Raw genomic sequence first — 15,133 nt, 5'->3', positions numbered from 1 at the left:
AGGCAAAACTTGGTAGTGTGCGCGTTGTAGTGTGTGTAATGTTTTATTTATTAAAATAATGTATGATGAAAACATAATTTTAAAACAATATTAGCTCGATGCACTCCTTCTCCATAGTAAAAACTACAACTGTGCGAAATTTCATGCTTCTACGTTTCCGCATTTTTCGTAAAAAGGGTATCACACCAAAGTTTGTCACTCGCGTATTAATATATAGATAGTTTCGAGCCATTGCAAATAAGTAGCTCTCATTTAAATCCTAAAAATCTATTTTAAATATTATAATATGTTTGCTTAAAAATCTGATCTTCTTTTGCAGGTGCTGTCATACTGTTCTCGCAAAGTTTTCATCAAGCTACAAATATTTTTTGACTACAAACTGACAAGACATTAAAAATAATAAAAATGTGGTAAGTAATAAAAAAATAGACAACGAAATTACAATATTTCAATTATTGCAATATGCGTCCAGTACCTTAATAAACGCCGTGTCTATCACCACCTAGGTCTACAGCAACGGGTTGCGTGTGCGCAAGTTAAGAAGCTAGTCTGACACATGCAGGGTAGAGGACGGACGTCACGATGGAAGTATTGTTGTTATTACTGTTTACTTCCTTGGTCTACCTGACTGAGGCGTATACCGTCCCTCCTGCTACACTAGAAGCCATCTACCCTAAGGGCTTGAGAGTGTCAATACCTGGTAAGTGTTTTTTTTAATAATTGATTAAAAATAAAAATGTTTATTGTGAATTACCTGCCTAGAACATACCTAGAAATTGTGAATAACCTACTTAGAAATTGTTAATAACCTGGTAATGTGTTGTTAAATAAATTGAGACAGTTTTGAGAGGATTTTTGATGTCGAAAATTGTTAAACTAGTAACTAAAACGTCTTAAAACAGATCTTCAATTTGATAAAATATAATATTATGTTTGTTACTAAAATTATTATAGATGGTGGAATGTTATTGTGAGCCAATTAAGAGGAGCAATAAATGAATGAGCTGATGTAGTTTTGAAGGTCTTAGATTGTGACGAAATAAATTCTTTGTTTGTCTGCAAAACACCTAAACAAATCCACTAAACCAAGATAAGCTCTAGCTATAACAGTTTCTATAGCTTTCGTGAGCATATAATCACAGAAATGATTTTGCCATGGAAAATTTTGTCTCCTTTTTAAATTTTTAAAGAAGAAAAATGTTTTTCCGTCAAATGAAAAGAAGGGCTTCACTTCATTTGAGCAAAGGACAAAGTACGGTAGTGGTCTCTATGAACTTTTACATATTTTTATTCCATCAATTGCGTTGATTCAAGAAAAATTCACAGCCACGTATTCGTAAACTATCGAATGTCACATCATAATATGTTCACTGCTACGTTCACTGTCATTATTTTCTTGTGTTGTTTTCTTTTGTTTATGTAACAACCGGAATACGTATCGATAGTTTTTGCTAGGCCTAACTCGAGATGTGTGTTTCCCAAAGTGTTTACATTAAAATAACTGTTTGCTGTTTTTTGATTCGTGGAAAAAAACTTGTTTACGCACAATAAAGTTAGATGTAGTCCATGATCAATATTTGTTTATCAGAAAAGATCATGGGAAATCTTAAAAAGGTAAATCAAGAGGAAAAAATTGGAAAATTTGAAAAGTTTTGAAGAGATAAATCAATATTAGTAATCTCAATATACTAAGTAGATATTTTTAAGCAAACTAATTAAAATACCATAATAGGCTTTTGTCTGCATTTTTTTTTTAATTCAGCTAGCAGAAATGTCCCGACATAAGAAGCTCTAACTGTAGAGCTTCTTATTTAAAATAATACTTACTAGCTTCAACCATTAAAATGGTTAAGGCCTAGTTACTAGGATATCCTACAACAACTTTTCTACATAAAAAGTATCCTTTTGTGTGAATCCAAAGCCTAATCAACTAGCCTTCGAACAAAGTTCGTTGAGTAGTTTTTTCGGAAAAAGTAGCCAGATATCTAACATACACACTAACAAACTTTCGCCTGTATAGTATTAGTGTAATATTATCACAATGGACTTTATCTATCATATTTTGAATAGTTTTCAACAAGCCAGACAAAGCCTAGCAAGGCTTGTATAGCTATGCGCTGTGATATATTTTTATTTGTAAAGAGGTATAATATTATGCTAGTGCATGAAAAAGTATTACATTTTGAGTGCAAAATGTAAGACTTTTTTATGCACTAGCCTGCTTAATGTTTAATTAAGTAACAAGTAGGTACTACTTAAAGTGCTTAAAACGCGATAGAAATATATTAATATCCCTCACTACCCCGTAATAAAATCGAGTATCATTAACAATTCCTTTCACATAATTGGCCAGGATAATTAAACACTTTGGACAAAGTAATTGAAATTCGAGCGCGGGAGATCCGCCATCTTGGTCGCAGTCGAAATACAAAATGGCTGCGTTCGAAAATTAGGTAAGGTCTATGCTAAATTTCAAAAGATAAATGTAAATAAAAAAAAGCTAGCTCTTGATAATATAGAAAAAAAAACGCATCGTGCCAAATTTCTATACTAACAAAAATATTTTTTTTAACCCTAGAGTGGGCGCGCTATGAGCATTTTGCCGCCCGCGCTGAAAAATCGTAAATAATTCGTAAAACAATAGCTCCTTAGTCTTGCGCTTTATGGTAGCTGCCCCTAATCTCGTTAGCTATGCGTGCTGAAAAGCTGGACGCCGTCAGAACACGGAGGCCCGCTTAAAGTTAAGGTTTTTACCATCAGGCGTCGCGGGGCGGCAAATTGCTCACCGCGCGCCCACTGATTTAGGTCAAAATTTTGACATTATTTTTTTCCAAAGTTGCAATACTGACTTTATTTTATGGTGGATTGGTTGTAAAAACAATTTTAATTATACAATTTAAAAGTATTAAGTAATAGCAACGTAGTATTTGAAAGATTTCTTTCAAATACTAAATCAATTGCTAAGGTACTAGTCAAGTCATAATAAATGACCGCAAGGTCTTCTGTAGACATATTTCATATTTCTTTGAGGAACCAAATTACTTGATTTGTACAAGCAAACCTAGCATCATCTTCCAAGAAGGTAGATGGATCTTTTATTGCCTATATTTCTGTGAAAATAAAATATAATCTTTGAAAATATGTGCACTAAAAAGGGTGTTACAGAGTGCCAAAGTCGCTGTGCAATGAACATTGCTTATACTTTTGTGAAGACTGTTCAGATAAAACATATCCTGCAGATAAGGAAAACATATAATTTTGATCTTTTTTCTTAAATTTTTCAGTATTATTGGGTATTATTTAGGACAAAGTAAAAAAAAAATCAGTAAAAATATTAAGTTTTCTAAAATGTTTTATAAGCCAAAGTCCTTAAAACAGATTTTAATAAATATGGTGAATTTTCAATTGTTATTTGTGTGTTATTTAAATTGTATCAAAATAAATTAATGGTATTGCTTAATTCCTATTAAAAATAACTAAAGAAAAGGGGCGGCAAAATGCTCCACACGCGCCCACTCTAGGGTTAAAGGTAACCTATATACTTACCTATAATTATATAAGTATACTACAAAATCATATAAGAAAAGTATAGTACTTTTCTTGTGACCGTACTGTAGATGTTAATCAACAATATAGCTATAAAATTAAGTGCATTGCAATCATGAATTGTTTGTTGAGAGACAACTTAGTATAGGACATTAACACACTCGTCTAACGCAATCGCAACGTTAGGTAGTTAGTAGTGAGCTCGATTGTCTAGATTTATGAAATAAAAATAGGTGGAAAGGAAAAAATAGGTAGGAAGGACATTCCGAGTAGCTAAAATAACGTCCATGAGTATTTATTCAAACTAGAGATCGCCCAAAGGTCGAAATTCGACCTTAGTTTCAACGACATTAGGACTACTACCTATATATTTTTGTAAAAAATATTGAATTTATCATATATTTTTTTCAACTCTTGTCTCTGGGACTTAGCTGATCTCAGACTGGCCGTGAAAGCATTGTCTAATAGTATCTAAGATTCAATAAAAAAACTATAATCCATTTTCAATTTGTCAACTTGTTGTCAACAGACTTCAACCATAAATAAAAGAGTATGATTCGTATGTATAGGCTTGTCACTCAAAAATATGTAATTTCCCATGTGTGTGTGTTGTAGTGTGTGTAATGTTTTATTTGTTAAAAAAATGTATGATAAAAGCATAATTTCAAAATAATATTAGCTCGATGCACTCCTTAACCATATAAACTATAACTGTGCAAAATTTCATGCACCTTACCCATTTTTTGTAAAAAGGGTTACAAAGTTTTTCGTTCACGTATTAATATTATGATAGCGTTCGCTAGTTTCAATAGTAAACTTAGATGACAAAGTATGGATTTGAGTTGATTTGACATAATATCGCATCGCTAAGTGTCATGGCGCTGTCGAAAACTTTTCTTTTATTATCTTCGAGGAACTGTATTGTTTGAATTAAGCAAAATTAACGTTCGGGTTTTTTGCTTATTAGCTCAAAATCTTGTATAAAAAATCCTAACAACACTCGAGTACTCTTACCAAACATCCTGTACATTACATACTACGGTACTACATTCACAAAAAGTATGATAATCATTCACTCTTATGTCATATGCACATGCAAATGACCCTGGTGAGTCATGACGCAGCCGAAGTTTACGTCAGTCTGCGTGTACCCTACAATTTAGCACCAATTACCACAAACGCCATAAAGACCATAATAGATCATAAAGTAATATTGACCTGTAGAACTATCTTGATAGGTTGATACTTGATAGGTGGATGAACTTGTAAACTTACTATGCATACTGTCCAACCAATCACGCGTATTAAAACTGTTTTGGCTAATTTTAATTTTGAAATATTGGTGAAATTCCAAAGAAGGTTCATAGTAGTACGAAAATGATACAAAGTTTACCGGGCTGTTACTCAAGAACTGAACTTGAAATTTTCACAAATGCTGTTTATAATAATAACTAGCTGTTTGACCGAGCTTTGCTCGGTATCCGATGTCAATGACATTTTCTAGAAATGATTCCTAGCTAGATCGATTTATCGCCCCCGAAACCCTCTATATACTAAATTTCATGAAAATCGTTGGAGCCGATTCCGAGATTCCAATTATTTATATATAATAATATATATATACAACAGTTGCTCGTTTAAAGATATAAGATAATAATGAGCGTGTCGTAAAGTATCGAAACCCGATCTTTGAATGGCATTTATCGTCTGTGCGTCATTGCTTACTATTATTATATAATTAATCATAATTATTATTTTATTAATATACCGGGAATTCCAGTGCTATTATTAATATTATTTATCTGCCGCTCCTTGCCCTTTCCTTATGATATAGGAAAAGTCAAAACTGTATTGTATCGGCTTTTGCATTAGTCTTGAGAATTAGAATATAGTTTTATTGTTGTTTTGTGCTGCCGTCTACAGTATGAAGTATCCCACCAGCGGACGATGCTATTTTGGAATTTAACGAACAAAATAGTTTTTATGAAAATATACCAACAAAAGAGTTTATTTTTTTATAAACCAGAAACATAAGCATCATAGGCTGCTAATCGAAAAGTTTTTTGTCATAATATCAGATAATATTATGACGGTAAATGAGGAGTAAAATATAGTTTTTCTATTTTTAGCACTGATCATCATTGCCGAATCATTAACAATAAATTATTATAATTTTATTGACAGTCGAAGTCGTGGGCAAAGTGTCTCAATAGTTCAATGAACCCAGGCAAAGTTAGGTAAAAACGTGTGAATAACCTGAGATCAATCACAGGACTGCTTCTGGAAGTATTAAAAACATATTAAGTATCATATTTTTTTAGGAAAAATTTGTTCAGTGGTTTGGCATAAAGAGGCTGACAGATACACTTTCGCATTCTTATTTCGTATTAATTATATTAGAAAGAAACCAGACTCTCGCTCGCTTACTCGGTATCCATTATCCAACTAAGTAGAAAGGATTTTTCAAATCTATTCTGCTATAGGGATTATATCAAAGTTTGTGGCACCATTATATAGTAATAATTACAAGTTGGATAAAATGATAAATAGGGAATATTATGCAAAGGTAGCTACTAGCACATACAGTAAATAATCCGACCAAAATCCGGCGCGTGGCCCGCATTGGTCGGTATATAGATCTACATTAAATCAACAATGTATTTAAGTTATTTAATTGGATAAGGATTAATGCTGTATTTAATGAAATTGCTTTGAAAATTAGCCATTATTTGTCGTAAAAAGAAAATGACAAAAAAATGTTATACCATCGCGGAGTTTTCTGTAGACCTTTTCAATGTGTACAATACTTGGTACATTATTTTGATAAATCTCGTAGGGTTCAGCCTGCGTTTGCAATGTAAGCGAAAAAAAATTTAACTATTTATGACATCACATTAGAAACCCCAACAATAACATTATTTCTTCACTATTTAATGAATGTTATTATACCTATAACCTTCCTCTTGAATCACTCTATCTATTAAAGAAAACCGCATCAAAATCCGTTGCGTAGTTTTAAAGATTACCTAAAGGAACAAAGGGACACGGGAGTAAAACAGCGACTTTGTTTTATAATATGTATAGATGCTGATGCTGCTTCTAGCGTCAAAACATTGCAATAGGGTAAAATATTAACACAGTCGATATGTGGACAAACTAAAAGAATTACATAATACTCAGGCCCAATTTCACCAACGTCTCTTAGTGACGTCTACAGCTACAGCGTCTACAGCTTGTTAAAATGTCATGTCTTCTCTTTCATTTATACGAAAAACGAAAGAGGTAAAAATTAAATAAAATAATCGGTAGATTATACAGGGTGTAACAAAATTAAGACTTATGGTTACATACGTTACTGCATGGGTCCCCTATATAGAGTGCACTGTGAAAACTTTTATTTCACTTTTGTATGGAAAAATGAATGAAGCGTGGGCGCTTGCCCATACAAATTACAAAAAAATGTTGCTCTTTCAGCGCTGCTACTTTAACACTGAACTTTACATAAGGGACAAATACGCACCGTAAAGTATTATCACTTGATTTTGTTACAACTTGTATAATAATAGTTTTTCCAACTTGTACACCTTGTTTACTTGATACACCTTGTATATAAGTATATAATGGGTACTATTAGTTTTTCCTTGGCTGACGAAAACAGGACTAATAAAAATTTGAGGACAGTCGACGAAGGTGAAAAATTCCACCTTCAATTTTTTTTATTTCCGTTGCCTCTTATTATACTTACTTAGGTACACAAGCTAAAGATAAAATTTTATTTCATCCTATAAAGGGTTTTTGCCATTTTCACTCCAGTCGCGTAAAAATGCGTTTGGGAAATTTACTTTAGAGAAATGGACAAAGGCCCGAGTTTTAGAGGTTTTAACGCACATCGAAACTGCTAAAGTGGTGGCTGTGGATCTTAGTGTTCGGCGGAATCCTAAATAATATGGTGGAATCTTACACGTTGGTGTAAAAAATATGATGATATGAATGTGGTCGATGAAGATTATTCTAGAAGATTCTACTATTTGAGTAGTACGCTACCCATGGAGCAGGTTTTTTGATACTTGAATGGAAATTCACAGGGAAAGTGAATAAATAACAGTGGGCGATTTTAATAACATTTATTTTCAAAAAATGGTAATTGAAATATTTGTCTCCTTATACCCGATCTGCAAATACAAGCAAAACTTATAAAAACGCCTGGTATATATATATAGTAAAAAAATGTAAGCTTTATATTCTAATACATCAAATTGTTTAAACAATATCATACAATTTAAATAGTAGTATGATGCGACTAAACGCAGGCCGTCTTAATGAAGAACGTATCGAAATGACAATCTGACTAATCGTTGAAACGCCGCATTTCAAAACAGCCCTGTTTTCGATAACAGCTAGCCGTAATGTAATACGGCGGATTATACAATCCGACTGCGACATATCTATGGTCTCCTTCCAGACGATGGCTTCACATTATTCGCTTTTCACGGCAACCTTAACACGGAAATGGACGGACTCGAAGCTGGCCAATGGGCGAGAGACATCGTTACACCCAAAAACGGTCGCTGGACCTTCCGAGACAGGAATGCCAAGTTGAAACTTGGCGACAAAATCTACTTCTGGACCTACGTCATCAAAGACGGACTAGGATATAGACAGGATGACGGGGTATGGACTGTCACTGGTAAGCGAAACTTCACTTTATATGGCATGTGCATATTCAGCCCTTTTACTGCTGTCCTTTGTGACGTTGCATTGTTATTAGAAGGACATTTGAAAATCTAAAGGATAAAGTAATTATGCATGTTTTCATAAAAATATATAAAGAAAAACGTCCTTTTCTAGAAGGCTACTGCACTGTTTATTCTCAGGAGTACTAAGCACCCACTGTTTATTTATCATGATGCTCTAGCTCACGAGCACCCACGAAGTAGGTAGATGCTGAGTAGGTGCCTGTTTGGTAAGACCAATTTCACCAACGTCTGAGTGCTAACAGCTTGTTAAAATGTTATGTATTCTCATTCGTTCGTATGAAAAACGAAAGAGGTAACGTGATACTAATTCGATCATTAACTTTAACAGTCGACTGTGAAATTGGACCTTAATATTGAAAATATGTTTTTGGTTAATTTCATGTACGTCTATAATTTTTTATCAAAATAAAGTTTATTTCATTCTTTTTTTCTTTCATTCTTTCTTTCTTTCTTTTTTTCTCTCTTCCTTTCTTTCTTTCAAGTATGCATTCGGCGTTCCTGTACAAGGCATCGAAGAAAAAGATTTACTTTTGCGTTTTTATACTTCCCTCACACTAATCAAGAAGCTTAAGAATCTTCCAAATAAAATAATATGGATCAAATATCACTGGATATGTTGAATTTTACCTTAAGGCGTCTTTCCTTGTTGGGTCAAATACCTGTAGAATTCTAATTAAGTGTTTTATTAATATTGGGTTTCTTCAACATCGCTTTATTTTGTTTTTCTAAAACTCATTTTAAAGGTCAATTATTACAATAGTGGATAGTTATGTAAGATAGAATATTTATAATTATACAATCTTTTGTCTTCAAATACAACATTTTTTTTCGGTAATTTTTTTAAAACAAGTATTACAATTCACATTTATCTACTTTTCAGAATTCGTCAACGAAGACGGAACGGTTGTTGATGCTCTACTGCCGGAGTTCAATAATCCAGGTCACGGACCAAACAAAATTCCCCCAGGCCTAGCGAACAAATTTCCTCCAGGTCAAAACAAAATCCCCCCAGGCCAAGCGAACAAATTCCCCCCAGGACAAGCGAACAAGATCCCCCCAGGCCAAGCGAACAAAATCCCTCCAGGTCAAGCAAACAAATACCCACCCCAACCAACCCAAACAAGCAACCAACCGAACACAAACGTACCCGTTGTAACCGATACACCTACAAAAACATGTGTCGATTCGTTGACCAAAGTGATGGGTCAACAAACAGTATGCAAAGGTGATCTAATCTTTGACGAAGAATTCAACGACAACGATATCAAAGAGCTCAGAAATTGGGAAGCTGAAGAGAAGTTTCCTCTAGAACCGGTAAGATCCCTCACAGAATATGATGATTACGTATGTATTCTTATATAACGCCTCTACTCCACCGACGCTGAAAACTGCGAAACAGCGGCGAACAGATTTACTGTCTCATCCGCCACACGACAATGCGTTATATTGCATCTCGCTCTATTCCTGTTTCGCATTGGTTTCGCAGATATTTCGCAGTTTATTTATTTTTATTTATTTACTTAAAGATACACCAACAACATATTGTGACAACATTAATAACTTAAAAACTAATACATTTTTGTTTTAAACTAACACAATAGTTAATTACAGGCGTATGCAACTGTTTTAGAGGTATTTGCTCCTTTCATTAAAAATAAGTTTCTAGAAGTGTGTCATAAGAAATGCTTAACTTACTATAATATTTTATGTAATAATTAATATAGTAAACAAACTTACAATTAATTAGAAGAACTAATATTTAATTTTATTTCATTGCAATTAAGAAAAAAAAAACAATATTATTAATTTTTTGTGAGAATAACTACAAGTTGTCATCGGTTGAAACTAATTAGCAATAATATTAATAGAATCTAATTTAGTCAGAATAATTATTACAAGTAATGAGATGTCACATGTAAAAAACAAACAAAATACATTAGCAATAAAAATAATACAATTAAATTTTTGTCAGAATAAATACAATTAAAATGTCAGATTAATTGCTAGCGGGATGTCATAGGTACAAACAAAATACATTATCAATTATAATAAAAATAAACAAGTAAGTATGTCAAAATCATAATAAATTATCAATTTACAAATTATTATTGGCATTTTGTATTCTTAAGTCTAAACGATATCATACAACGTTTCCTTGAAATTGACAAGAGAGTCGCGGAAGATGTTGATGTCGTGATGGGCTAGTTTGTTGTAAGAGTCTAAGAGTCGGTTCACAGTAGAGTATTTTCCCAAGTTCGTTTTAGCAGAACTAGGTATAAATGTTTTTGTGGGGTGCCTGGGAACACATCGGGGTACATATAAGTTGACGAGATCTAGTAAATTTGTTGAGTCCAGTGTACTGTTGACAATTTTGTGAAGAACACAGAGATCAGCAATCAGCCTACGCTGCTCTAGGGAGTGGATTTTGAAATGTTTAATGCGTCTGTCGTAGTTGGATCTGTATGGACAAGATTTGTCTTTATAGGAAAGGTATCGTGTGAAAGATTTTTGGACTCGCTCTAGTCTTTGGATATGCGTTTCATAATGAGGATTCCAAACCACCGATGCATATTCAAGTGTAGAGCGTACTAAGGCGTTGTATATTGTAATAATGCAGTCTGGGTTTTTAAATTCCTTGGTGTTTCGTTTGATAAATCCTAACAGTGACCATGATTTAGCAAGAACTTGGTTTTGGTGTTCCAGGAATGACAATTTGCTATCGAGCATGACACCCAGATCTCTAATTACTGAGGTTTCTTGAAGCTGCTGACCTTCGATAGAGTAACGCGTGTTGAGTTTAATTCTTTTGCGGGAAAATTTTATATGAGCACATTTGAGAATATTGAGGGACATTTTATTGTCGCTGCACCATTTCTGGATAGAGTCGAGGTCTTTTTGCAATAGGGCGCTGTCTTCGATCGATTTTATTACCCGATATATTTTAAGATCATCGGCGAACAAGGAGCATTTACTGAAACGAATTTTTAAAGTGATATCGTTAATAAAGACCAGAAAGAGTATAGGGCCGAGGTGGGAGCCTTGAGGCACTCCTGACGTGGCGAAAAAAGGTTCAGAGGAATATCCATTAACCGTAACTGTCAAAACTCGTTTTTCTAGGTAGGATCTAAACCAGGAGAGTAAGGGATCGTGAATGCCGTATGCTTGTAGTTTCCCTATTAGTATTTTGTGGTCTACTCTGTCGAAAGCACTGCTGAAGTCTGTGTATATCGCATCAACTTCCTGTCGGCCGTCTACAGTTCGCAGCGTCGGTGGACTAGAGGCGTAAAACTTCGGGTATTATTGTTTAACTCAACCGTCTTCAAACTACAGGAAAATTCCACGTGATGAATGATAGTCACTTATTACTAATTTCGTTACAGGATTACCCATTCAACTTGTACGCAAAGGATGGCACTCTGTCCTTGCGGGAAGGGTCACTGAAGATCACCCCAGTGCTCACCGAGACCAAGTATGGCGAAGGCGTCATCTACGAAGAACTGGATTTAACGAACACGTAAGATCATCTTCAAATTCTGCATATGCTTAAACCTGTTGCTGAATCTTTAGGAAAACTCGGTACGGGTATCTATGCCAAAGTCAAGTCAATCGCCAAAGCCTTTAGTAAAACATGGTTCGGTTGGTCATGATCAATTATTATCAAGCTCATTTTCAGTACTTATTATTTGTAGTGTCAATGACGTGTATAACTCTGGAATGAAATGTCACCAGCAGTATTTGCGGACCAAAACGACCTGCAAATTTTCAAGAAGAGAGCGTGTTCCCTCTTAAAAGGCCGGCAACGCACCTGCAGCGCTTCTAATGTTGCGAGTATCCATGGGCGAAGGCAGTTGCTTTCCCGTGACCCATTTGCACGTTTGCCCCCTTATTTTATTAAAAAACTAGCGACCCGCCCCGGCGTCGCACGGGTATAAAATATATAGCCACTGAAAAAGTTATTAGAATCGATAGCCTATGATCCTTCACGTTCATATTATCTGTGACAAATAACATTTAAAAAATTCCTCCAGTAGTTCGCGAGATAAGCCCTTTCAAATAATCTCCCCCGTTTTTTGTACATTCTCCTATTAGTCTTAGCATGATAAAATATAGCCTATAGCCTTCCTCAATAAATAGGCTATCTAACACTGAAATTTTTTTTTTAATCGGTCCAGTAGTTCCTGAGATTAGCGCGTTCAAGTTAGCCCTTTCAAATAATTTCCCCGTTTCTTAAACATTTTCCTCTATTTCTTCGCTTCTATTAGTCTTAGCGTGATAAAATATAGCCTATAGCCTTCCTCGATAAATGAGCTATCTAACACTGAAAGTATCATCAAAATCCTTTGCGTAGTTTTAAAGATTAAAGGGAACAAAGGGACATGAGGGAAAAAAAGCGACTTTGTTTTATAATATTATGTATCTAGAGAATATATAGATACTACTTATTCTTTTCTTTAACCTGTTCAGGTGTACGGGCCACATCGGCACAGCTGAGTGTGACCACAAGGCCAGCGGGCCGGACCTCGTGTCACCAGTGGTGACGGGACGAGTCAACACCAAAAACAGCTTCAGCTTCAAGTTCGGACGAGTGGAGGTGCGAGCGAAATTGCCGGCTGGGAGCTGGTTGGTGCCAGGTACGATAACTCTAAAGCTATCTTAATAAGCCAATACGACAAAAATAAAATAATAATATAATGAGCTATGGTACCAAAGCTTAGTTAGTGAGTAAAGGTTAGTAGTTGAGTTAGTTTTTGTAGGTAAAGAGTATTTTTATTTTTTAACTACGACACTAGAATGGAAATATTATATTACTAGAACTTGCCTATTTTCCTTGAAAATGTGCAATATTCAAGTAGTTGGTAACCCGGCAAACGTTGTTTTGCCATATAAATTATTTCTAGTATCAATATAAAAAGTACATAAAAACCTATTCTCAGGCCAAACGAATGTAACATACAAAATTTCATTAAAATCACAATGAAGAGTTCACAATGAAGAGTTCGCGCACAAACACTGTGACACGAGAATTTTATATATTAGAGATTGCACGCCGTTTCAATTGAAATATTATTTTAATTTGACTCAGAAATCGTAATTTTTATTTACGCCAATGACCATAAGCCTCTTTCTTTCCAGAGATCAACCTTGAGCCCCGCGACCGAGTGTACGGATCCTCTCGGTATGCGTCCGGCTTAATACGGATAGCCTACGCTAAGGGCAACGCGGACGGCGCCAAGTACCTATACGGAGGGCCGGTTCTGTCCGACACGGAGCCCTACAGATCCTTCCTCATGCAGAAGAAACTGGGCCTCGATAACTGGAACAAGGACTTCCATAACTACACCCTGGTTTGGATGCCAGGTATGGTACATTAGGCCTCATACAAAAAAATAGTATTGCAATATCCTATACAGGCCCTGATTCACAATACCCAATTTCACTCGGATGCAGAAACTTCATCGCGCGACATCCAATAAACGCTCGCCGCGCCAGACATTGACCAATGACCGCACGGTAAAGTTTCCGAATCCGTGTCGAACGTGAATCGTGAATCGCCCTGCAGATCTCAAAATATCTCAAACCGAATTTCATAAAAATCAGCTCAGCCGGTCAAGTATGAAGAAGTTGTTACCTCTTTATGAATGTAGACACTCTTTCGCAGTTATAATATATACCTACTAGCTGTCCCGACAAATGTTGTTTTGCCATATATATTTTTTTTTGTATGAAAAATAGATGTTGGCCGATTCTTAGATCTACTCAACATGCTCACAAAATTTCATGAGAATCGGTCAAGCCGTTTCGGAGGAGTATGGCAACGAAAACTGTGACACGAGAATTTTATATATTAGATTCTATTTCATCACAAAGCTTTTGAGATGAAACTTCCCCTAAACCATTTCAGACAGCCTACAACTGTACGTAGACGGTAACAACTACGGCACCATCAACCCAGGGGAAGGCTTCTACCAGTCCGCGCGGGAGCACGCTGTGCCGCATGCCGCGCAGTGGCTGAGGGGAACTGTCATGGCCCCGCTGGATGAGATGGTAAGGCAAAGTATATTACTAGATGACGCCCGCAACTCCGTTACGCCAAAATTCGTTCATCGCGCGGTAACGTACATTTTTCCGGGATAAAAAATAACCTATGTCCTTTTCCGGGACTCAAATTGTCTCCATATCAAATTTCAGCAAAATCGGTTCAGCGGTTTGGGCGTGAAGAGGTAACAGACAGACAGACACACATTCGCATTTATATTATTAGTATGGAATATGGATAAAGCTTATTAAGAAATTTAAAAGCCATTCATTAAAAGAGAGATATAGAACTAGAAAGGACTGATTCCTGGATATGTATCAAAGTAAACTCAATGTTACCAAGAATTTTAAAAATGATAAAATAATGTTTAATGTTTTAATTAATATCAAATGTATTTACATGAAACTGAAGAAGAACTTGAGAAATTACGATAATTTAAATTACTTTCGGCAAATGAAAAAATATTCTGTTATAGCAATGCTGGACTCATCACTCATGGCAACTTCGCTCATTGGACAGAAAGTAGTTGTAATCATCATTTTGCTTATGTGAGAGTATATACTAGGTAAATAAAAAGTATATACTATCTGTCTTCAGTTCTACCTATCACTGGGTCTTCGAGTTGGAGGCATCAACGACTTCCCCGATGGTCCCGACAAGCCCTGGGTAAACAAGAACGTCAAAGCTCTCTCCAAGTTCGTATCGGCGAAAAACAGTTGGTACCCCACGTGGTACAACCCCGAGATGATGGTGGACTATGTGCGAGTATACGCATTGTGAAATTAATAAAAGT

General features: G+C 35.3%; 1 protein-coding gene across 1 annotated transcript in view; it reads left to right on the top strand.

The window, feature by feature from the left end:
- The first annotated feature begins 476 nt into the window (after positions 1–476).
- Positions 477–15,133, top strand: part of LOC121738351 — a 40,232-nt gene continuing 25,575 nt past the window's right edge. Inside the window, exons 1-8 of the mRNA XM_042130336.1 lie at positions 477–700; positions 8,009–8,233; positions 9,184–9,617; positions 11,684–11,817; positions 12,768–12,934; positions 13,437–13,661; positions 14,206–14,348; positions 14,938–15,116. Of these exons, the coding sequence (XP_041986270.1) occupies positions 583–700; positions 8,009–8,233; positions 9,184–9,617; positions 11,684–11,817; positions 12,768–12,934; positions 13,437–13,661; positions 14,206–14,348; positions 14,938–15,116 (1,625 nt within the window). The 5' untranslated portion in view covers positions 477–582. The remainder of the gene's footprint in view (positions 701–8,008; positions 8,234–9,183; positions 9,618–11,683; positions 11,818–12,767; positions 12,935–13,436; positions 13,662–14,205; positions 14,349–14,937; positions 15,117–15,133) is intronic.

Source organism: Aricia agestis, chromosome Z (assembly GCF_905147365.1).
Source record: "Aricia agestis chromosome Z, ilAriAges1.1, whole genome shotgun sequence".
Classification (NCBI taxonomy): Eukaryota; Metazoa; Arthropoda; class Insecta; order Lepidoptera; family Lycaenidae; genus Aricia; species Aricia agestis.
This window is presented reverse-complemented; position numbering and strand designations above follow the sequence as displayed.